Source organism: Caenorhabditis remanei, chromosome IV, assembly GCF_010183535.1.
Source record: "Caenorhabditis remanei strain PX506 chromosome IV, whole genome shotgun sequence".
Lineage (NCBI taxonomy): Eukaryota > Metazoa > Nematoda > Chromadorea > Rhabditida > Rhabditidae > Caenorhabditis > Caenorhabditis remanei.
This window is the reverse complement of record NC_071331.1, coordinates 6,382,090-6,408,368: the sequence shown is the minus strand read 5'-3', so window position 1 is coordinate 6,408,368 and position 26,279 is coordinate 6,382,090. Positions and strand designations below refer to the sequence as shown.

Genomic DNA, 26,279 nt, shown 5'->3' with positions numbered 1-26,279 from the left:
TGATTCTTCACAAGTGACTATTATAGTTAAGATCATTTTGAAACTGTTTCAACTTGTGTTTAAAAATCTTTAGAAGGTCTTTATAATGTTAAAACTTTCTGGAGATATTAGAAAAATATTTTTGCTAAAAAGAAAGTTCTAACATAGTGTACGCATAAGCATGTAATTATGGTCCTAAAACATTAATTTATTTTCATTTACCATGTATTTTGAAGTGACTTGGAGTTCCCAGTGGGGAATATACATAGAAAAAAGAGTTTTGTTTTTTTCACTTGAAGACTATAGTCAAAGTTGACTGTTTTGCCGTTTCACAACTTTAACAAAGTTGATGTTCAATTGATCTGGTATTGAATAAAGTGGGGAACATTCATTAAAAAAAAACCTCCAGAAAAAATGGTTAAGCCATTTTCATATGTTTGCTAACTCTCAGTTTAAGAAAGACAATTATTCACGCACAAAACATCAGTGGAACTGTTTTGGGCTTTGCTTTTATGGAATTAGGCGGGAATTGAAACTGAGTTTTTTTCAAGAATAATATAATTCCTGACGAAATTTAGTTTACTACAGTTTCTTGTTTCGCATATTTGAAAATTTTAATTTGTTCTGTTTAATGTGTGGTATGTAGAAAAAGTAGGTCGAACCTTTATTCAGAATTTTCGTGGGCTCCGTGATTCAGAAAAGCAACAAAGCTATTTTAAGCTTAGATTTTATGAAATTAAGCGAGAATTGAAACTGAGTTCTTTTAAGAGCATTCAAAATTCCCAATTTGTGGTAATTTTTCTAATTTGGTAGCTGAAAAGTTGTACGACCAGTAATTGAAATGGGGTTTATGAAACAGTTAACAAAATCCAACACTGAACTTCTGAACTTTCGAAGTCTAACTGCTTTTTAGTATTGTTTACAATGCGAATTGATATTAACCTAAAAGATTTTGAATCCAGTTCAAACCCATATGAATCAGCAAAAAACATTCCCAACGGACCCGAAAAAAAACCCAGACAAAAGAAAAAAAAAAGAATCTCATTTTTTGTTATTTCTTCATTATTTCTTTTCCCTCCTTCCCCTCCGCTCCTACACTTCCTGGATCCATTCTATCTTCTTCTTCTCCTTTGTGTTGCTTGCTCACCGCACTGGAGCCCATCATCATCACCGGGTTCTGAGCCAAAACACAACACGTCCCGTTCTTCTCCCCTCCAATTTTTCGCGTCCCACCCGTCAAAGCCCTGGGAGGACTCGAATAGAGAAAAGAAAGGCGGCGACGGGGAGAGCACAGCTCAAATGTGTGTGTCTCCATCTCCATCTCCCATTTTTTCTCTAAATCTCCACCGCCTTTTTGTGTGCATGTGCTTGTGCTCTTTTTTTCAGTCCCCCCCCGTTTTCTACATCACATAGGTCCCCCCACCCAACTATTTCATTGGTGGAGTGGGAAAAGAAAAGCAGCTCGGAAAAATTTCTGGACTCGTTTAGAGGGAGAGAGAGAGAGAGACAGAAAGAGGACGCTTTCCCCCTTTTTTCTATCTTTTTTCGAGTCTTTTTCAACTCTTTTTTGAGTCATTCTTGTTTTTGGAAGCCCCTGTGTCGGTCTTTTTTTCACTTTGTATGGATATCAGGCTTCTTGAAATTTTGAAGGCCTTGAAATCTGAGATATGGGAATTTGACCTACTGTTTCATCCGATTTGTAACCGTTTAGAACTTCAATCTGCAGTGATGAGAATCACAATAATATAAGAAGACATCAAATTTTCGTACAGATGTGTTTACATCACTCCAAAAGTCGTTTTTTTTTCTTTCAAAATTGCGTTTTTCACTGTTCCAGTTTCTTTTCATAGTGTTCCGTGAAAAATGTTATTCGGTTCATGATATCCTGTTATTCGGTTCATGATACACTATCCTGAATAGTTACAGTATTTTCTTGAATAAACCGGCATGCCACTCAATTAGAGAAAATACGGCAATTAATATTTTTTCTAGCAATTTTTGAGTTGTTTTCTACTGTTTTAAGAATTTTTTATATTTGGCATGAATGGGAGTTCTTTTGTTGTTTTGTTTCTTTATGGCGCGGTTCTAATTCTAGTTATTTTTTTTAATTAAAAGCCGCGTTCCCTCAACTCCCTGCGCTAACGCGTTTCAGGCCGCGAATTTTTTGGAAAATCTTTTTCAAAACTTTTTTTTTTGGAAATGCCTGACCTTTAACACATCCATATTTTAACATTTCGGGCAGTTGTGAATTAGGGTTTAGCGGAACTCCGTCTTCCGCCATTTCGTAAACCGCATTCCGCTCAACTCTGGTTATAAAGGTGTTTCACAGTTTTCTTGGCTAGAATTTTCAAAATTTGAGTACAAAATTTGAGTAAATTTGAGTTTTCTGTTTCTGGAACTTGTTGAATGATGATTTGGAGTCGTTGCAACAGTATTTACAAGAACTGTCGTTTTTCTCTAAATTCCTCGATATCATCTCCAAATCTACTACTACTGATAATCATAGACTTTTTGAAACACCAAAGTTTTCTAATTTTTTTCGGCTCCATTCCTAAAACAAAAAAAAATTCATTGTTCCACATACTTTTCAAAACTTGCTAATTTCTTTTCTAATATTCGTTTGCTGAAATTTTCTCGACCTCCCCCTTAAATTCTCTTATTTCATCACTCTACCCTCCAACCCCCGACCCCAACTTTAACCTACTCCCTCTCCTTCTTTTTTTGCTCCATCTCTATAAAAATTTCATCACAGAGATCGTTGGTCCCCTCCTCAAAACTTGAACCTTGGGGTTTGTAATCGGGTTGGTCTATGAGTTCAGTAGATTCTGAAGAAATTTTTGCTGTTTCGGGAAGGTTTGATTGCGGATTTCGTTTTTATAAATTTGATTTTAAGGAGACTTTATTTTTATATAATGTAATTATATAATAACATTCTGAGTTAAACTCTATGTATAAAACAAACTTGAAACTGGAACTTATTCCGTTTTCAGTGAAATGATAAATATGCGGTTTCTAAAATTAGAATGTTCCACTTAGATGTTCTGAGTTATATTTTTGTTGAAATATAAGTATTTCAAGCTTCATTTCGCCATAGGAAGTGTCCCAAGATAGTCCGACAGCTTGAGTTCTACCTAAAATTGAGCGGAAATCTTAAATTTTTTTCTGATCTGCCAAAAATGACCCAGTTTTTTTACAAGCGACTCCGATATTAGTGAAATCCAACAGTAGAAAAAATTGAAAACCGTCAGATACATAAGAAAACGATAGAAAATTCAAACTCTTATACATAGAGTAGTTCTATACTGTTTCTTGAGCATACGGAAATGATTTGGTTTCCGAGGATATTCCATTACTGAACAGCCATTACTGAACAACTGAACAATTTTCCTCAGCCCGGCCAGGACCGGCTCGGCTACTGTAGAAATTTGAAATTTTTTTAAACATTTTGAATCTCATTTTTTGAATAGGGCCGGGCCGGGCTGACGGACCGGGTCGGGTCACGCCAAGTCGGGCTGACGGGCCGGGCCCGGTCGGTCCGGGATTTCCCAACCCTGCTTTAGAGTCTCAGAACTGCGAGGAACAAGGTCAGTGTTTCGAAACTATAAAGAAAAAGACACGAAACAGGGAAAGTCCAGTACCGAAAAACTTCAAATTGGTCGTTATTAAAATTTTATTTTCAATTATGTTCTCTTCTTCAGTGCTTCGGTTTTCAAATAACCCCAATCAATCACTCCGAAATGAAATAAATGTGATTAATAATTACCATTTGACATTCAGAAATTTAAGTATTGTAGAATCCTTTGAGACTCAGAACTCTAAAAACTTAGTTCGAAAGAACTGCTAGCGTTCAATGATTGACCGTAGTAAAATTTGAAAAGCATCAGAAACAGAAAAAAAATCGCGACGTGACTTGAAATTCTCAAAGAGATATGTCGATGTATACTGTTGCTTGGGTACTGTAAATAAACATAATTTTTGGGAAGACTCCAATGCAGACGCGATTCTCTAACCAAAGTTTTAGAACATACAAGAGCAATTTTGCTGTTGCTGAACTCAGACAACCGAAGTTTCAGCCCCCAAAAATTTATTCATTTGGCGATTTATTCTTCAAATTTCTCGGTTTCAACTGTTCTATAATGTTTTACAATTTTGAGCACGCTACTTCTCGTCCTCTCAAATTGGGCACATATTCCATATTTCTTCATATACCTGTTCTTCACGTTTTCTTTCCGAAATTCTCAACTTTTCAACATCTCAAAACCACCTGCCATCTTTTCTCCCCCCTGAAACATCACACATGTGATTTACAACTATTCCAACGCCGTCGACGTCGTAAAATCCACCAAAAAACCAAATCTCAAGACTTTGCAAAAAATTTCACGAAAACAAACTTCCAAAGATCAAATGAAACCCTAGTTTGGTAATTTAGTACATTACGTGTCTCCCTTTCCGTTTTTTTCTTCTGAAGCAAGAAAAAAACCAGACGTGTGGGGTGAGATGTCTCATTGAAATTCTGCGAACGCTTCTCCTTTTTCTCTCCATTTTTTTCTCTTCTTCTTTTTAATCCCAATTCTGAGAAGGTTTTTTGTGCCTCTTTTTCTTTCTTCTTTTCTCATTTTCCTGATGGTGTGACGACACAAATTGCTCATCTTTTTAAATAAGCCTGTGGGATGAGGGGGAAAAAGGAAGTAGGTCAAAATATTGCGTTTTTTTTTGGGTGCGGGTTTGAGGTTAGCTCATTTACTGTTTTGAAAATTTTCTCTAGTGTTCTCTAGCAGAAGTGAGGCAATATTTTTGAAGATGTCAATTCTAAAATATTGGTTTACTGTAGCTGGAATATTTTTTGGAGTCATAAATTCCTGATCTTGAGACAGTGAACGGTATATTTGTGACGTACCTAGGTTGAGGTAGGTCAGTCGAGAAGTACTTAAAAACTGTTTCAAGTAAGTCACTTATAGCTTGACAATTTCAGAAGTTGATTTGAGCAGATTATTACTGTTTTGTATCAAAAAAAAAACAATTTTTTGAGATGTGAAATTCAGTCGTGAAATTTCTTCCTTTAGCAGATATTAGCTTTGAAGTTGACTCTAAATGCAGTTTGTGACTATCGTGTCAATAAATTTCAAATTTTGATAAGTCTCAAAATTATTAACTTTTTGAAACATTCAAAATAAGTAAAATTGAGTGACACTCCTTGATTAACTAGATTTGTAGACTAAATTAAAATATCTACAGTTTTAGAACATTGTCAAGTTTCCAAACAAATTCTAATGCCAATGATGCTTTTTTTCGAAAAGACGGATTTTCGACTGTAATTTTATATTCAATTGAAGGCTAGTAATGCATCAAGAAATTGGTTTTGTTTCAAATTTGAGATTATTTTAAAAAATGTAAACCGAAAAATGGGTACCTTTTTTGAATACGGCCCGATCAAAAGTTCATGCCAACGAAATTTGATAATTTTGCAAAAAGAAAGGTAAGATTCACGAGAATATGTGACTCCAGAACTTATTTTTGAAATTAGCCTTTTGTAACTGAAAACTACTTTATGTCAGTCAGGTTTAAAACTATGATCAAACTAAACGGGTTAATAAGATTTTCATGAGAGCGTTTATTAATTTTGTTGTTACTTTAAAAAAAAGTAAAATACATTTCAGGGCCACCAAATCAATAAATGCGGTTTTCAAACATACAGCTTAACAAGTTTCCTGAAACTGTAAAAACATGTTCCCTAGATTTTTCATATTAGAAAGACACTTACCGTTTCATAAAGTTCTGAAAATGTATTTCTTTGATTCCAACCTAATTCACTCCTTTTTCTCACTCAGGTCATTATAGTACCCATTCAAATGCTACAAGCGTTCAATTAAGCATTACTATTTCACTGTTCTATCAAAGCTTGCATATTCTTAATTACATGTTGTTGTAAGGCTTCAATTGCATCTAAATACCATATTATGTAATTCTGACCTATTCTCCATATAGGTCAATCTGAATCATAAGACATGTCTTTCATTTTTTTCTCTCTCCCTCTTATTCCACGGACGACGACGTAACCGCTCTGAAAATGTGACTTAAACCTATTAACCCCTCTCATTCGTTTTTCCTTTCTCCAATCTTTTGTGTCATTTAATCCGTTAATGGCCGAGACACGTTGACATACACATACACGGATTATTTTTCTGATTTTCGATTTCTCACCTTTTTTCATTCACTCTCTCTCTCTTTTTTTACATGACTCAATTCAATTTGTGAATAAAAGAATTGTGTCATTGCGCTACGGGATCATGTGGGGAGAGGACGTCGTGATCTTGTTTTTGCTTATTGGGATAAATGAATTATTGAGAAAAAAGTACAAATTATTGTAGTAGGTGCGATTAAGAGGGCGGAGTGGAAGAGTTCAAAATAATGGACTTTTGTGTTTTTGGTTCCGCGTTTTTCTTCTAATTTTGAGTGTTTCGAGTCGGTTAGAGCAAGCAAAAACAGTACATTCATTTTTAATAATCAGTTTTTCTTATCATGTTATTATCCCAATCGTCTAAAACTTTTATTCATCTAGTCGGTAGAACAGGTAAATCTGTTTTTTATACTTCTCGATTATTCATTCACTATTTCAATTCCAGCATGAAAAGTCATACACTTTTTTTGCTAACTTCCGTGTTTGTATGCCTACCGTTCATATCAAATTCTCATCTTCATTTGAAACTTAAGTTTATTTCTACCTGTTTATTTGTGTTTTCAATCAGTGGTTCGAATCTAATATGTTGCCTCGAAATCCTTCCACCTTGGCAATTTTCTGAAACAGTTACAACTTAAATTTCCGATGCTCTTTTTCCTTTCTCTTTAAAACTTTTTTTCTAATTGAATATTTGTCTGTTTTAGATAAGTTTCATATACTTTCCAATTTTATTGTGCTTGATCATCCCTTGAAATACGTTTCATCTCCTGTTTCAAGTAATTTGTATCAAAAATTCTTGAATTGGTTTCACAATCGACTCCTTTTTCTCTTTTTCACTGCTTGAATTTACTGTTTGAAACCCCCTTGTAGCGGTATTGACCAGAGTTGAAGTGCAATTAATAATCAAGAAGTCGGAATTGCATTCAACTTTGGTATTGCTTAAATTTCCGACACTCTTTTCCTTTCTCTTTAAGACTTTCTTCCAAAACAACACTTGTCTGTTTTAGATAAGTTTCATATCCTTTCTAATCTTATTTCACTTGATCATCGTTTAAAATGCTTTTGATCTCCTGTTTCAAGTAATTTGTATCAAAAATTCTTGAATTGGTGTCACCATTGACTCCTTTTTTTCTTTTTCTTGAATTTACAGCTTGAAAAATTCTTGGTATTGCCCAATGTTGCATGGAAATGAAATCCCTCCTCCAGAATTCGGAATTCCGTGCAACTCTGCTATTGACCAGGAATTCTTCCAGGAAATAATCATATCGTTTCAGTTTCTTCCTGTTTCACCTTCAGTATAACTTTTCTGAAATATTTATTCATTTTAGTATCACACCTTCAATTTAGGTATGTACCGAGTGTCCCGTTTTGACATCTTTTAATCTCACTCTACATTTTTTTCGCTTCAGCAGGTCTGAAACTTTTGATGAAAAAGTATTGTGAGCCTCCTAATCTTCTGTGATCGACTTTCTCGAAACCCCCATCTTGATAGCGGTTTTGTATAGTTTGGCTCCCCAAACGCATCCATTTTCCAAAAAAATCAAGACAATTTTTTTCTGAGTACAAACTCTACTCCAAAACAATCATTTCCACACAAACGAGTTTCATATAAGTCTATAACAGTCGCATTAGTATCGAAAATAAATTCCCATTTCTCTGAGCATTTAGAAACAGTAAATTTCGAGGAAATTTGCTTTTTAACAATTTTTACTTTTCACTTATTTTGCTCAAAATTACATCTTTAATATCCACAGCACAAATAACGTTCAATAATGCTTATCTGAAAACAGAAATTCCTGTAACCAAAAGAAACCTATTTTCTTTTTTCCTCATTTTCATTTACTCTGTCATTTTCCTTCTCCTCCCATCCATCTCTCTCACATTTGCTTCTTTCTTATTCGCATGCCGTTTTGAATTTTAAATTATTTTCTATCCTGACGACGTACACGTCGTCAGGACCTCCTACTTTCTGACGTCTTCCTTCAAATCGCCCACTCGTTTTTTCTCGCTACGAACTCAATATTTCATTCGAAATGTATGGGTACTTTTGGCGGTTAGAGAGAACTTTGGGTTTTGGTTATTAACAATTTTTCGATAAATTATTTTCAATGTCTTTGAATTGTGCTGGAATTCTGTGCCCTTCAAAAATAATATCATTTCCTAAATTTTTAACACTCATCGATCGTCTTAACCATATTGAAATTTCATTGAAACATATTTTTGAAAACCCTGTTTCACAATTGTCGTAAATCCTCCACAACTTCTCTGATTCACTCGTTTCATTATTCTTATTTTCCAGCAAACTGTCGTCAACGGACGCCGATGCGGCGCGTGTGGGCGCCCGTCAACGCAACCGTTCGCTCAAAAAGTCGCCGGCAGTACAGGATGACGATCCCACGACCCACCACCTCCAACAACAGTTTGCACAGAACTTGCTATCCCAGCATAATCAAGTGACGTCAACACATCATCATTCCATGCAACACTTGCACAATACATCATCTTTACAACATCATCTCGTATTGCCATCATCTAGCTCCATGGCGCCCGAGCCGCGGCGAGCTGCAAGTTTTGATGTGTCAGCGAGCCAGAAATTGAGTCCAGGTGAGGGGAGATACATAGAGGCTTAAACAGAATGAAAAAACTTGTAAAAGTCAAAGACTATTCTTACGTACTGAAACAGTAACTGTAACATTCTCTTTTCGAGTACCCCAAAAATGTTCGGGTTTAGAAAATAAAAACTGAAAATGACAGCCTATTTTTTACGATTCCATGAAAATAAGAAACGAGCATGTCGAATTGGTAAAATTTGATAAATTATCGATAACAAGAGAGAGTTTCACTGTAAGTTAAATACTGAATCACATAATAGAAACATTCTGAATCAGTGAAAATAAAAAAGATATTGTTGCACAAAATTGATAAATAGAAACAAAACATTAGGTGTCAATGATGAAGGTAAATCTAAGGATGATTAAAATATTTATCTTCAGTGAAAATAAGAAATAGTATCGATATTGAAGCTTCCCGACACAGCATAACTAATTTAAAAAATTCTTAACCAGTAAACATTTTTTTTTATGTTACTTAAATTCTTTAACGTAATACAGTCCTCTAGTCTTAATAGAGAATTTTTGAGTGCCTCGAACTTTTCATGAGAAAATGAAAAAGAAATCGACGAATTATCCAGTAACTAATGACTGCCATGATACAAGAAATTTGAAACACGTTTTATTCCGAAATAAACCTAGGTGTTCGACTTTTTTTCAACAAAAAATCAGAAACAGATTCTGAACTAGAGAATATTTTCTGTTTCACACAGTTTTCAAAATTGAAAGTCACATCAATTTTTGTTAATCTTTTATCTATTATAACACTATTTCTTTACATTTGATGTTTCCGGACTTTTTCCCAAGTTTGGGTGAAAGCTTTCGCGCTCAAAATAAGCCACGCCCTTTTTAGGCTGTTTTGGTTATGATATTGGACGAATGTCGCTTCAAATACATAACCGAGATATCTGAAAAAGCCTGTTGCTTATTTTTGAGCTCGGAATGACTTATAGTTAGAAGATTTTTTTGAAGATTTTGAAATGTAGTTTCAAGTATCATTATCTGGTACACATTTTTCGAATGTTTCAAAACACTTTGAAACGGAGAAAATAATATGTAGCTTCAGTAATCAGTATTTGGGGGGACTAGATCAAATAATTGAAACAGAAAGTATCATTACAATCTAGAGTTACAAAAATTCGACTGGATTCCGAAACCGTTAAATATGTAACTACATAACACCGCATTGTTTATGTAAGCATAAGTTTAAGAGAGAGAGAGAGCAACGATCAGAATTTCCAGCTATTTTCGGTTAAATCTTGTTGTTGAATCAGGAAAAAAACCGATTCTAGATAAAAAAGTTAAAAATCGCAATACATAGAAAGTGTGGTTCCGTTCTATTACAAGCAGGGTTGGGAAATCCTGGGCCGGGCCGGGCTGACAAAGATTCTTCCGACCCGACCGGCCCGGTCGGCCCGGAATCAAAAAATGTGCACCATTTTTTTCACAAATTTCCGCAAAATTTTCATTTAAAAAAAAGTCAAAATTCTCAAAATTTCTCGTACGCTAAGGCTTTTACCGATGTTCTGAAACACAGTCGAAAAATCCACTTTTTTGCAAAAAAAATCAAAAAAATTTCAAGATTCCACAGGAGCCGGGCCGACCGGGCCGAGGAAAATTTTTCAGTCGGCCCGGCCCGGCCCGGAACTTCCCAACCCTGATTACAAGTTTCATGGGGAGATCAGACTTGCGGAACAATTTTACTATGTATCACGAAAATCTCAGAAATGAACATCTATTGAAAAAATTCTGGGTCAAAGCTGATTCAGAATGAAGGGATAGCTCAAAACTCAAATAGCTGATTAGTGGGTGTCCGAGTTCGTTTAGACATAAAATTCCGCCATTAGAACATCCCGAATTAGGAATAATAAAAAATTAAAAAATTTCATGTTGCACAAAGTTGTGAAATAAACCACGGACCATATTTTTCATTCCGAGCAGGTGAATTTCAAAAGATCTGTAATTTTTAAAAGATCCATCTCCGCCTCGTTATTAAAAACATATTCAATCACTTTTTGAAACACTGAAAATAAATTTAGTGCCTTTGTGAGCAAGTGTAATTAAAAATTATTGGTACAATTCGATAAACTGCAGTTTCAGAATATCGTGATAACTTGATTGAAAACTCTGTAAAATAATTGGTCCACTTTATTATATAAAATTGCTTCTTAAAACGGAGTAAGGCCTTATAATATCCCAAAACTGCAATATTCTAAAAATGAAGATACATTTATGTCAACTAACACCAACTCCCCCACCCACTCTTATTTTCTCTAATCATTCATGTTTTCCTCCATCTCCAGCCCCATTCCGTGTCAGCTCATTCGACACGGGTCGTTCGGCGTTCTCGCCGGTTGAAGTGCCACGTCTTCTGGTCCAATCCCCATTGTCACCTCTTCAGGTAACCGATTAACACACCAAGCCGAAAACCCTAATCTCTCTAATGATCACAGGTGGAACCACCGCCCGTCGCCACCGACAATCGTCTTCTAACCGTACCGTCGCCGTCGGATTTCCGAAAAAGTCCCGTTGATAATCGGTCCTTCGCGTGTATGTCTTTTTTTTCATTTTTTTTTCAAAAAAACTAATTCCGACTAACAGAAACCATTTTTTCAATGAAATTGGGTTTTTGGTTCTTTAAAATTCAAAATTTTCAAGGAGACAATTTTCAGGCGAATCCCCAAAAAGCGGCGGACAACCAGCAACATCTGTGGACATTCTGAGCCAGCTGAACCTGAATCCCAACCTGCTCACCCAGTTGACGGCGGCTATTTCAAGGCCAATTGGGGTGGCATCACCCATGTTGGAAGAGATGAAAATCAACTTTGGATCGGTGCCAAAGATTGAGGTTGGTGGCTGAAAGATTTTGTACAAAATTTTCTGTTGTAGTTAGAAGTTATGTATGATATCGTGTGTCTGTGAATAATAGTTCATTTTTATTTCGTAGCTCAGGATTTTTAGAAAGTGAACGGTGCTGCAAAATAGAACTCACTAGTAAGGTAATTGTCATACTAGTTAGTGATATCAGTTACCAGAAACATTATCTTATAGTCAAAAGGTTTATGCTTACCACAGTTTCAGTTTGAAGATATTTAAGATCTAGTTATTTGACAATAATCGGAAGAAACACTTTTCCGAAGAATTTTGGAACACATTTTTTCTCGAAAACTTCGTACGGAAATATTGAAAAACTTTATTTTTTCGTAAATTTTTGACCAAAAAAATTTGGTTTTTTCGGTCAAAAATTTAAGTGGCGAAACCGTCGTAAAAGTGGCGAAACCGTCGTAAAAATGAGTTTTTCGGAGGCAAAATTCTTGAATTTGTACGAAAACTGTAAGTATTTCAAGGAAAGACTCCCACAAACTGTTTTTATGTACAAAATTAGAAATGATCAAGAAAAAATCGAAAATTACTGTTTTTGATACTGAATTGTTGAAATTTTTTAGGAGAAATTTTCGAAATTTTCGGACGGTTTTTTCGAAAAGAATCCGAATTTTTTTTCTTCAAAAAATTAGGACCAAAAAAGCTCAAAAAGCATCGAAAAATCAGAATTAATATTTCGCACAGTCCGGGACTAATTATGCCCTCCTTTAAAATCCCATTTTGATTTCCTAGATGTGAAACGTCACTGTTTCTCTTCAGCTCTGAAAGTAGATATGTTTGTTTGAGTTTACTGCTCTTTCCTTTTAATTTTTGCTTTCTTGCTCCTTAAAGGAGGACTGAAGTCATATTTTTTTATTTCAGATTCTGATACTTCAAAAAATTCTGAGCAACTTTCATCATTGGAGCATGTGCTAAAAATCGTTCTAAACACCCTAAATTCACGTTTTCCCGGCTCAAAAGGAGCCTAGGTGGAAGAGTTTTCCCACGCGAATTTTCGCCCCCGTGTAGTCCTCTCGGACAAAACTATTTCTTTTTATCTCTCGATTTCTCATTTTCTTGCTTTTTCAAACAAATTTTCGTGTTTTTTCTTATTTTTTTACGATATAAATTGAATAAAACACGAAATTTTGTTGAAAAAATCAAGAAAACAAAAAATCGAGAAATAAAAAGAAATAATTTTGTCCGAGAGGACTACACAGGGGCAAAAATTCGCATGGGAAAACTCTTCCATCTAGGCTCCTTTTGAGCCGGGAAAACGTGAATTTAGGGTGTTTAGAGCGATTTTTAGCATATGCTCCAATGGTGAAAGTTGCTCAGAATTTTTTGAAGTATCAGAATCTGAAATAAAAAAATATGACTTCAGTCCTCCTTTAAAGGGGGACACCGGTATTCCAAAAAGCGAGATTTTTTGATATGAATCAACTCAGAATTTTGTAGGAAAGAGAAAAGTCTCTTGGAGCCAGATCCGAAATTCGTCTGAAACAAGTTATGAGGCTTCAAAGTGTCAAAAAAGGGCCTCTCTCCTTGAAGATTTACCATATAAGACAAGCCGAATTTGAAAATTTCAACTTTTGAAGGATAAGTAGCGGTTATCTCCCTAAAGATGTGAAATTATCACAGATTTTCTTAGCATATCAGAATTTATAGAAAAAATGGAGATAATCGCTAAATTTCCACATGTATTTGCTAAATTTCCACATTTTCGAGAAACCCTGAGTTTCGCGGGAATCAGATAAAAAATCAGGTTAATGCTGAAACTCTAAAACCAGTCATCCCCAAAATAAAAAAACAATTTTTACAAAATCAGTTTATTCACGTGAAAAAAAAGTTCAATCGCAAAATCACAGATTGGATGCGAGGAGGAAATCTGGGGAAATATAAAAAACACAAAAATTGAAACGTGAACAAAACAAAACCGTGAACTAATCGTGGATTCCCATTCTGGATGCGAGCATCCAGAATGGGGAAATTGAGAAAAACTAGAAAAGTTATAGGCGTGAACTATGAAATGTGGATTCCCATTCTGGTTTCACAAAATGGATGTGGGGAAATTTAGAGAAGACCAAGTAGAAAGAAGCTGGGAATCATGGAGCTTTTCACAGAAATACTCTTGTAGACCTCTGAATATACTTCCGTCTAGCCAACAGTGAATTCCCATCGTAAGACTTCTGAAATAGAACATTTAGTTACGAGAAAGGTTTTCTAACAACTCACCTTCTGTAAAAAGCCGTCGTCTCAGCAGTGCTTAAATTCAAAAGTTGTCAAATATCCATAAATTCACGATTAAATCTGAAAAAGTATTGAAAAGATTATACCCGTCACCTGCTTTTTCGAATAGTTTAGGTTATAGAGTCGACAACAATGTATCCAAATAAAAATTATTGTGAAGTAATAGGATATCCACACACGACGACATTGGAACTTGGTAAAATGAATAAAATACAACAAGAGGAAAAGGTCACGAATAATAATGGATAAACCCGAATCCTCGCTTTTTGCAGTAAAAAATCCACGTGACCTTTTCCTGTTGTTGTATTTTATTCATTTTACCAAGTTCCAATGTCGTCGTGTGTGGATATCCTATTACTTCACAATAATTTTTATTTGGATACATTGTTGTCGACTCTATAACCTAAACTATTCGAAAAAGCAGGTGACGGGTATAATCTTTTCAATACTTTTTCAGATTTAATCGTGAATTTATGGATATTTGACAACTTTTGAATTTAAGCACTGCTGAGACGACGGCTTTTTACAAAAGGTGAGTTGTTAGAAAACCTTTCTCGTAACTAAATGTTCTATTTCAGAAGTCTTACGATGGGAATTCACTGTTGGCTAGATGGAAGTATATTCAGAGGTCTACAAGAGTATTTCTGTGAAAAGCTCCATGATTCCCAGCTTCTTTCTACTTGGTCTTCTCTAAATTTCCTCACATCCATTTCATGAAACCAGAATGGGAATCCACATTTCATAGTTCACGCCTATAACTTTTCTAGTTTTTCTCAATTTCCCCATTCTGGATGCTCGCATCCAGAATGGGAATCCACGATTAGTTCACGGTTTTGTTTTGTTTACGTTTCAATTTTTGTCTTTTTTTATATTTCCCCAGATTTCCTCCCCGCATCCAATCTGTGATTTTGTGATTGAACTTTTTTTTCACGCGAATAAACTGATTTTGTAAAAATTGTTTTTTTATTTTGGGGATGACTGGTTTTAGAGTTTCAGCATTAACCTGATTTTTTATCTAATTCCCGCGAAACTCTTGGTCTCTTTAAAATCTTCAAAGCATGTGGAAATTCAGCAATAATTCTCATATTTATTGAATTTCAATCACCGTCTTGAAATGGTTGGGAATCTTTACTATTAACAAACACCAGATTCTGTGTGTATGTGTGTATGTCGCCGATCCTACCGCCCTCCCTACTGAACCGATTTTCTTCGAACTTGGACCAAAAAATCAGAAATTTTCCCCTCGCAATGCCCGTCTTTTTCTTTCTCCAAAATTCTCAAAATTACGTCTTCTGAGCCAGAAAAACTGATAAAGCATAGGGGAATGAAAATCGGAAAAAGTGGCGTGAAACTGTCGGCCTCAGCTTCGTCATTTCTTTCCATTCTCCGGCATGCATTTTCCGTCGGCCGCGTGGTTGTGGACGGCGTGTCGCCGCGTCCGATCTGGCAAGTTATGCAACGTTGACAATAGTTAGTTTTTAGTTCGATATCCGGGGCGAGAAAATATTTTTTGGTTTTTTTGTTGATAGATTCGAAAAAGGGCCGTTTGTTTCCAGTGAGATCAACGTCACAAAAAAACGAATCGGTTTCTAAAAAGAAACGACGAGAAAGATTTTCTGTTATCATCGGATTAAGAAGTCATTTTGGCTAGCATTTCCCTTCTTCTTACCACTGTTTTCGCTTCACCCATTGGTAAAACATAGTGACGAGGGGAATTTCTGTGAAATCCAGATATGAGATCAGGTAAAATCCACGGGCTCAAGATCGTCCGACTATCAGGTCGAATGGTCTGAGTCTGATGGCTACAGAAGAAGAGATAGATGAAGGTGTGCTGCACCGCGTTTCAGTGACTTTCCGGACAACTAACAGACGATGAGAAGAGTCCGATGACGTGACGGCAAGAAGAACGTCCTCCCTAATGAACCGATTTCCTTCAAAGTTGGACAAAAATCAGAAATTTCTCGCGATGCCCGTCTTACTTTTCTTCCAGACTCCCAAAGGGACGTCTTCTGAGCCAGAAACACTGATAAAGCAGAAGGGAATCGACAGCGGGAAAAGGGGGAAAGAAAGTCGACAAAGCGTCGTCTCTTCCTTAGACGCTCTTGCTAGCGTTCTTCCCAGCACATGTAGACCAATAAGCCCCAATAACGGACGAGCGACAACTGAGCGCAGGCGTGCGAGTGGCGGACGGACGCGGCTAAACGACCGCCAGCGGGCTAACGACGGCCCGTTACCAGCCCGCCAGAGCAGTCAGAAAAACCAGGAAAAATTGGTTTTCCGAAATTCATCTTCAAAATCATTCGGAAGTCGACACGCCAAGGAGCTCTTCTCGGAGTATTTGCTACTGATGCACAACCTGATCTTCGAAACATCGGAATGATGGATCAAGTTTGTCCACGTTGCGAGGCACCTTATTTTAAAGCTTAATCCAATTTTCAAATGGGTGAGGGGGATGGGTGCGTTCAGGAAAGATCCGGCAAGATCTGGCAAGTTAGGCAATGTTGACTGTAGTTAGTTTGTTCGGACCCATTTGAGGACGTGAAAAAAAGTTCTCTTCGCCAGATTTAGAAAAAAGTAAAAGAGTAATGGATCAAAATCGTTTCAGAGAAGCAGAGATTCTTAGACTTCGATAGTCTCAACCGTTTGAGAAGCGCCGCAGGCGCTGTAACACCCAGAAGGGTGGTGTAGAAAAGGAGGTTTAGTCGCCGCCAGGCGACGTGAACCGACTGGTTCACAGATTAATTGAAAAAAATGAGAGTTCTTGTTTAAAAGATAAAATTTTCAAATTTGCCTTGTCTTATATATTTCAAAATTTTTTCATGTTCACGGCGAGAGAATTTTACTTTGAAAATAAGGCAAATCTTCACTGCGAGAGGCCCTTTTTTGACACTTTGGGGCCTCATAACTCGTTTCAGATGAATTTTTGAACCTGGCTCCAAGAGACTTTTCTTTTTTCTACAAAATTCTAAGTCCATCCATATCAAAAAATATCGATTTTTGGAATACTCTTTTATTTGGAATACAGAAATCACCACAAATTCCCTTCCCCTTCCATTCTTCCCCAAACCTCGAAACAGTACTCAACCTAATTTTATAGACGAAATGCAATCTACGATTGTTTCAGCAAATGGACTGTTCGGGAGGATCGTTTGAGACGGTTGGGTCCGGAAGCTTCGACATGATGAGTGCACATTCGTCATTTGATCATGTAAGTAAGACACAGGTATTAGCGAAATTTGTGTTAGAGTATGAAACATGTTAAAAATGTTAAACTGTTCGAGAACAAATTCGGAAAACTATAAATTTTGATCTGTACATGATGAAACTGCAAATTACCAAAATAGATGGGATTCGGTTACTGTTTCTTCAATTTTTTATAAAGGGGTCAGAAAACAAAAGTAGCTGAGCTGTCTACATCGACTGTTTAAAAGCAATACCGTTTCAAACAAAAAATTAAAATGGTTTTTTCGAAAATTTAACACAAAACTTTTTAGCATAATAGTAAGCAAAGATGCTGAAACATTTTTAAATGTGGATGACTGTTTCGATTCAAACAAATAAATGTGTAAAAAATCAACCATTAATTAATTGCAAAAATTTAAGGGAAAACAGAAATTTTATGGGAATATCAATTTCACTTATGTACATCTTCAGCAATGAGAAGAATTCAAGAAAATATTTACCACCTCCCGTTTCATCTCCATCATATTTGTTGAATTTTTTTGGACTTATTTGATAAAACTGTGCCATACGTCATGATTTAAAAGAAACATAACAAGCTTGAGAATTTTCCAGTCTGTCCAGTTTTTACCAGTTCTGTTTCAACGTCCTAACTAAGGCAAATTAGTATTTGAATTACAGTAACAAGAACGCTCCAGAACGTTACATATTACATTTGGAATCTATGTAAAAAAACGTCGATGTATATTACAGAGTTAAGTGTCTGGACTGATATACATAAATTATAACGTACTAATATAACCTCGCTGATACAGTAAAAATCAAACATTAGTTAGGTTCCTTGTATTTGCAATTGTAAGAGACAATCATACTCGCTTTCGGTAACTTTTCGTGATCAAGCTGGCGAAGACATGTTGTTGAGTACGTTTCATTTTGCTACTGTTTCAACAACGCAAGAAAGCAAAAATGTTTTTAATCACAATAATGCAAACATGTATCCTTATTTCATATGACATTGCGTATATTGTTTTGAGTATCATTCTTAGTGGCAAAGAACAGATAGTGAAACAGTTGTTAACTTATATTTTCAAAAAATTATTTGGAAGAATATTGCCAACATTTTCTTAAAATTTCTTCCTGAGAACTATTTATACCAAGTTGATGCAACAATAGCCAAATCCCACTTAGTTTTCATAACGAATACTGTTCCAACCTTTACAGATCAATGCTTGTATCCAAGCAACTGATAATGTGCGAAGTACAAAGAGTTTCTCCTGACGCATATTTTTGTTTAGGAACTCCGGTCTTGTATATAATTCTGAAATTTTATACGACCTGTCTAATGAAAAATCAATAAAACGAAAACCTTTTTTTCTAAGATAATTGAACTTTTATTCAATTTTTCTACTGTTTCAAATAGTTATAAATGTTGACTCTTTGATATTGTAGTGAAGGTTTATGAAATTTAAAAAAAAATATTGTAATTTATGATTCCAGGGCAACACAAACTACAACCAAGCGACCGCCGAAATTCTCGCTACAATGCCACCAAAATCAGTGATTCAAGACGATATTCGAACTGGTCAAGGGAGGTTTTCACTGGTTCGGAAACGAGGGAGATCAGAAGTTTGGAACTTGTTTGGGCAGGTAAAGGACTATTCTGTTTCAGGGTGTTGGCATAGTTAGGAGATGTGGAGGAATCGAAAGTCCCTTAAGCAAACTTTTAAATTTAGTAAACCTAAATTATCTTCTCGGAACAATTCAATCATAACAAATCTTAATAACCAAAACCTAGAAACCTATTTCATAAAACAGAAAAATTTTCAGTTTCAACTATCTATTTGATTTTGTGAAACATATCACTAGTATTTCCGAACCGTAACGACATGCCATAATTAAACTGTAACATGCACCAAAAATCAGAGCCACGTAGTAAATTTCGAAATTTTTGATCCGATTTACTTCCCAAGAAAAGAATCCGGGATCATCTCTTCCACGTGCCTTCTAAGCGTGTATGACTAACAGATAAACATCGTACGTCAAAAAGTTCAGTTTCATAATTTTTCTGTTCCAGATTTTCGGTATAGTGTTCATACTTCTAGATTTTTTATTATTGTCCCTCTCTTTTCTCTGTTTAATATCCCTAGTTTCAATTGATCCTACTACTCATAATCACTCCCATAGACCTTCTAGTAGTCTTGTCCGAAAATTCTTGTCACAGTGACATCACTATGACGATGACACTACGACCTGCTTAACCGTCATTTTGATCGGATAACTAAAAATCATACGGATTACGAATATTCCGACTAGTCTCTAATAAAAAATAAGATTGAGAGAGGTCTTGGAGTTTATGTTGTGAACTGGCACTTTTTCTGGTATCAATTTGATATGTCGTGCCTTTTTTGAATAGGCCTTTAAAAAAAATGAAATTATGGTATTTACTGTAGCGGAAATGAGTGATAAGTGTGAAATGTGACGCTATTCCCAGTACAAACGGTTCATATTTTAGACCAGCCTGTCTTCCCCGCTTTCGGCGGTTAAGCCGGCTGGCCTCTTCTCATTTACGTGGCAAACTTTTTTCAAATGTGCCCGCATGGCCGAGTGGTCTAAAGCGGCGGTCGTGTCCAAAGCACGCTAGTTCGGTTTTGCCCGCTGGCTTAGTTTCTCTTCTCTTTCCAAAACCGTTGCGGACAGCGCCTCAGACAAACAGACAACGCCCAATTGTCTTTTATATATAAGAATGATTTTGGAACGCGGATAATCACGAAATAGATTGCAACCGAAAATTGACATAAAACAGTTAAAGAGAACAGTAGACAATTTTTTAATTGTTTTCAATTCAGCACCAAATAATATTTTTTGATTTTTCATTCCTAATAGGACTTGCGTCATCCTTAATAGAGCATGATTCATTTATTTCTAATCAGGGATGTGCGAAACTGAAAATTTCATTAATTTCGGAACTCTGAAATATTCCGAATTATTCTTCTCGGAAATTCTGGAAATTTCGGATACTCGGTTTTTCAAATTTTTCATAGTCAAAATCAATGACTACTTCGATAAAAATCACTACAAAGTGATTAGTAGTTCAGGACTTATAAAACTTTTATATTCCAGCTACCTGATTTTATAACACATTTTACCTGTTTCAAATACATCTTAACCAATTTTTCATGCCCATATCGTTATTGAATAGCATCTACATTTATCTTTCGATCTTTCAATCCCCTTTCCACTTGATTTCTTTAAAAGAAACAGCTAATGTACCCTCCCTCCCTCTTCAAATTTTCAAAAAGTCACCCATCTCTCCTCTCAACCAAAAAATATTCACCTTCGACATGATTTCTGACCATTCACGTCAACAAAAGTTGTAGCATTGGTACTAAATTTTTAGAATTTTCATTTAAAAAAAAACGACATTTTTGATAAAAATCTTATTTTTAAAGTCAGAACGATATAAAAATTTTGTATGTGTCTGGTGTCAAAAAAAATGTGTGTAAGTCGGTTATTTTGGGAGAAAAATGGTGTTTTTTGAGGATTTTTGAGTTCCTGGATGAAGACTACTGTAGGTCAGAAAAATTTTGAATGGGATTGTGACTACTCCACCAAGCAAGTATTTCACACAACTATGTAACAGATATTTAGTTTTATAGCAGGATTGCCTCATTTAAAAAATTCGAATGTTTCTTAAATGACACTTATGTACTCCCAAAGAATAGTTTCTAGTGGTAATATCATAGTAACTTATTTTTTACTGGGTTGTTTTATTTATTTTTTCATTCAAATAAAAAAACAGATGAAACAATGAAGACCCCAACACGTCCCTATGGTAATTTTTTGGTTTTCAAGCCTTCGTGGTAGAATTTTTCCACGCGACCGTGTAGCCTTCACGGACAAGATTATTTCTCAATTCCTCGTTCCCTCGCTTTTCCAACAAATGTTCGTCTTTTTCAATTTATATCGCAAAAAAAGAAAAACAACAAAATTTGTTGAAAAAATTGAGAAAACGAGGAATTGAACAGAAATCTTGCCCGAGAGGACTACACGACCGCGCTGAAAAACTCTTCCACGAAGACTTTTTTGAGTTAGGAGAACGGGAATTGTAGCTTTTCGAGTGATTTTCAGCATATGCTCCAATAATTGAAGTTGCTTAAAATTGTCTGAATTATCAAAATCTGAAATGAAAAAAATTGGACTTCGGTCCTTCTTTAATTGCTACTTCCCTTACCTCCAGTACTATTTTTCCCTGTTTCAAACAGTACATATCAACAAAAGATTATTAAAACAACTAGTCGTCTAGTGTTGATGTCTAGTGTTGAAAAAACTAGTGTTGATACTCTCCTCTCCTGTTTTATTATTGACTACACAAAATCCAAACCTTCCCAACCTGATCCCTTTAAACCACCAACCAATAATTATGCAATAATTATGTGTTATTCTGATCAGATAGTGACTAGACAGATAGACTAGACGTCAAAACTTTTGAGGTGATTATCATTCTGGACTTTTGTCACGTATGTAAATTTTCGAAATAGATCATTGGAGTTTGAAAGAAGAAATTTTGGTTTCTTTGAGCCAGCCTAAAGTAGAATGATTTGCTCCAATCATCCATTTATTCTGATTTTCATAAATTCTTCCTTAAAAAGCCTTATACAACATTCTTGTCTTACTTTTATTTTTAAAGTTATAGTTTGGAAACCGAAATTTTAATTTTTATACAGTTTCGCTCTTGTAATAATATTTTGGTATTATTCATCAAGAACAATAATCGTCGTCCCCTGTCTCAACGATTATAATATTCTGAAGATTTCCCACGGTTAGCTGCGTGCATTTCCCTCTAATCGAGATATACTGACGTCATTCCACACCACGTCTCCCACCCCAGACACCAAAATTACCCCCTTACATAATTCCCACCCTCTCCTCATTTCAGGTACTCGACGGCGCAACTCACCTCCGACTGCCCTACGTTGCATGTTACGCATGTAAGGTTCTCTACACTGATACTGGAGGCGGTACCGGGAATATGACAAGACATCGTTGCCCGATAGGCGCCAGTTATCGCTCCAGCACGCACGCCTCGTCGACAGAGACCGTGGAGGCTGGTGGCACGAATTCCTTCGATTCAACAGTGTCGGCTAGAAATTTTGGGAGCAGCACTGATATTGTGAAGAGCCAGTTGTCTATAAGTATGGCGGAGTCTGGTCCAGAATCCGCACCCAGTGGCTCGGGATCTGGAAATAACTCACTGCCATTGCTAAGCCAACATTCTGGAGAGGTAAGTCCCAAAAATCCCCGTCCTAAGTTCTCAGTTCCATTCTCTTAATCTCTCTAGGAATTCCAGAATTCTATTGGAGACGTCGATCGGGAAGTTCTAATTGATGCAGTGGTAAAGTGCTGTGCCATAGACCTAATCGACCCAATTGTGTTCTCCGGAAAGGGATTCCGAGGTCTTCTCAAGCAAATCTGCAATGTCTCAAAACGACTGGGCTCAACTATCAGTCCACCTATTGAAGCTTTCCCAGATATTCAAACCGTTCGAAGTGCGATGCAAACGCACTTACGGTTCTGCGCGGACGATTTGAAAAACGAGTTGAGCCGGACTGCGCAGGGATGCCGACTCGCTTTGGAGACTCTGACCTACTCTGGAAGGGATTATAGAGTTATTCATGGCTCCCGGATTAGTCCGGAATGGAAGTGGAGGAGCAATATTCTAGGGTAAGAAATAGATACAAATTTCAATTTTTATATTTTTAAAATTCAAAATTTTTGAATTTTTCAGAGTCTTCAAAGCGCGTGAGAATGAGTCGTTGAGCGAGATGATCAACATCGTTGTGCACAACTATGAGATCAACAAAACAGTACTTCGGGTTACTGTACCAAATACAAATAACGACTTGGACTCTACATATCGATCGTTCTTTTGTATCAAAGCTAAACTCAAGGAGATCCTCTTCACAATCCTCTCTTCTTGCTCACAACCTGTGATGGAGATGCTTAACGCGGTAGATCAATTGACCAAGGCGCTTGTGGAGATGGATGTTCGTTTGCCATTTGCTATTGAGCCACGGGAAGATATCTTTGATGTCCATCAGCTTCTAGCGGAATGGAATGACCAATGGGGACAGCTAGAGCAAATTATTTCTACTAAATGTGCAGATACCCTACTCGACAGTTTCAAAAAGTTGGATCCGGTGCATATGAGGGATTTGGAAATCTTCATACTCCCATTCCGAGAGACAGTGGAGTCTTTGACATCCGAGCAACCAAATTTCCATAAAATTCTACCGGAATGGCTGGCACTCCAACATGAGTGTCAACTACAAAATGATGAGCCAACTGCGTTGCTCCGAGAGCTCAAGCAGATCGCCACCAGGATCCTTGAAGCAGAAAAGGAGGTTATTATGACTGATGAGCATATGATTGCGGTCTTATTGAATCCTCGACTCATTCGGAAACTAAATATGATTCTGACCGATCAGGAGAGACAAATTGCCTGTGAGAAAATCAGGTCACAATGTGGATTCCGGAATCCAAAGGAGCCGTTGAGTCGTGGAAGCTCGTGTGATGGGGAGCCACATCGGAAGAGAAGGATGTTCTTGTCGTCGTTGGAGGATGATCAAGTGACGGATGAGTTGGAGTGTTATTTGAGATCACAGTACCCGCCGCATCAGACAAAGTGAGTTACGGTTTCGGGAAATTGATATTAATATTTTAATGAGATAAATTCTAATTCGGGATTTCTTTCTTTAGTTCCGCTCAAAAGGTTATAAACTTCGGCGGATTTTAGAAGGAAACGACCATCTTTGACAGTGTATTTCGGTGTCACCTGATTGTCCGATAAACTCAATTTTGTATGGTCTGAACAGATCAAAAGTAACGAATCATTTTTGTAGTTAACCACTTTTTTGTAGAGACACTATCTTGAAAGGTACAGGTTGTCAATGTGAAAACCGCCGTAATTTCGCTAGTATGCACTGAAATTAGTCGGTTTTAGGGAGAAAGGGATTTTATTACCTGAAACTTTCATGGTAGTGTCCCTACAAAAAAATGATCAACTACAACAATTATGTGCTATTTTTGCTCCGTCCAACGAATACAAAATAAAATTTGTTGGACAATCAGGTGACACCAAAATATACTGTCAAAGTTGGTCATTTTCCTCAGAAAACAACTAACCTTTTGAGCGGTACTGTATTTTTGACAATATTCTGAAAATTTTATCATTAGCAGTGTAAGTACGCTCTACGGGACAACTTTGAAAAAGTTCAGCTTCGTGAAAATGAAGGAGATTCACAGTGCAAAAAATAATAATCTTTTGTATCAGTAAATTTTTAAATTCAAATACTTTCATTTTTATTATTGCGACTAGGGTATAGCGTGTCGTTGATCAGTATCTTCTTTAGATCATGCAACAATTTCTTATATCACTTTCACATTCAAACTCTTTCAGAGACGTCGCCACCTTCTGGAGTGCCACCGGTCAATCCCAATTCCCGATGCTCAGCACAATGGCTCGCCGAGTCTTGTGCACCCCGGCAGTTGCTCCAACCACTCGTTTCGATGCTCGTTGTGCATCTGTTAGCCCAGATCAACTACACACTTTCTTAATGCTCCGATCTATGTTTGATTGTGAGAAGGAGGAGGAGCCACGTGATTAATTCAATTATGTATTTTGTGCTCTAATAGTAAGCGGGTTCGTATTATCCACAAATTTTTAATTTTCCTAATTCTTATTTTTTTAAACACACGTCTCACACCAAAAAACCCACCGTCCCCTTGGATGGAACAGTTCTTTCAGTTCTCACTTTTCCTACTTCGACTTCGATATTTTTTAAAATTATAAAAATATTCGTATTCTTTTCTATTATCTCAAAGCCCCCCTCTCACAACCGGTGATATAATTTTATTGATTGATTCATCCCACATATTTTTGTTTGATCTGATCTAGAACTTGCTCCCAATTTATTTTTATTTCTATTTTTTATCCACGCCGATCTCCAACATATCAGTTATTTCTACATTATTTTTCCATTGCCCTGTGAAAACTCTCCCCACATTGATTTCATTGATTTGCCCTGTCAATATCGTCTCTCTCCCTCCCGGCTAGTTGTTTTTGTCATTTCCTATTTTTTCCGGTCTATTTTTCCATGAACAAATGTTGATAAAGTTTTTAGCTTCTATTGTTTTGAGTAGTTCCTACGATTGTCGAACTGAATTTTGTAAATCACCACAAAAAAATATATTGCTGCTGAAACTGGAAAAAATATCTCAAATGTTTCAGACTAGAGTTATTATATTCTTTGTTTTGAACAGTCTAGAGATTGACCTTCAACAATATTACAATGGAGTTCACTTGCATGATTTGTCAATAATACTCATATTTCCGTCTTTGTAAAAAAAACTGTGCGAAACAGAAAAGTTATGAAGTTAGCTCCATGAAAAATTAGTTGTGTTGGCGATGGATGAACAAAGCTATCTACTAGTTTAAAAGCAGATTGCTGAAGTGCTTGTTCAGAGAAAAAAATGTTGATGAAATTTTCAATGACCACTATTCTCTAATTCTACAAACCTTATTTTGCATGCGGAAGAAACTGTTAAAATTGGGTCTGTTCGATACAACAAATCTATGGGATGTTGTCAGAGGTAATGAAAATCTTATTTTGATGAAGTTTGGAGTTGAGAATGACGGTTTCATTATATTTATGGGTATTATGAAACACATTTTCCATCAATAACTTGATTGAAGGGCTTTGAGTTCCTTGCTAGTACCAAAATCGTTAAGACTAAGCAAAAAGTGTCTTAAGCAGTTATCATAATTTCTATCAAAGTCAACATTATTAAGAAACTGTATAAAAGTTTATCTCAAACCTAAATATACAGCCGGCTTACTTTTTTTTTTTAAATCAGCAACCTTTTCCTCAACTGCTATTTTCCAAATGTTCAGATTTCAACTTTTTAACAAATTCTATACGGATGAAATAGTTCACAGCAATTTTGCCTGAAAGTGTAATGTGGAAAATTTTTACAAATTCTACTCACAGAAAAAATGAAAAATCACTTTACAAAAAACGCAAGTGTAATAACAATTTTATGTAGCAGAGAAATTTGGTTTTGTTCTTAAAGAAAACTAGTGATAATGAATGTTCAAAAATGAACATAGAAAAAGTCTCTGAAACCGATTGTTTTTTTAGAAAGGTGTTTGATTGTCATGATAG

General features: G+C 36.1%; 1 protein-coding gene across 1 annotated transcript; it reads left to right on the top strand.

Moving 5' to 3' along the window:
* Positions 1–7,213: 7,213 nt before the first annotated feature.
* Positions 7,214–24,722, top strand: GCK72_012582 (uncharacterized protein; the record flags this gene model as incomplete). The annotated part of the gene is made up of 12 exons (XM_053729225.1): positions 7,214–7,236; positions 8,457–8,761; positions 11,070–11,167; positions 11,220–11,316; positions 11,439–11,614; positions 16,186–16,266; positions 17,003–17,086; positions 18,556–18,705; positions 21,995–22,339; positions 22,406–22,779; positions 22,844–23,740; positions 24,515–24,722. The coding sequence occupies 12 exons, from the start codon at positions 7,214–7,216 to the stop codon at positions 24,720–24,722; spliced, it is 2,838 nt and encodes a 945-aa protein (XP_053583997.1).
* Between the last annotated feature and the right edge of the window lie 1,557 nt (positions 24,723–26,279).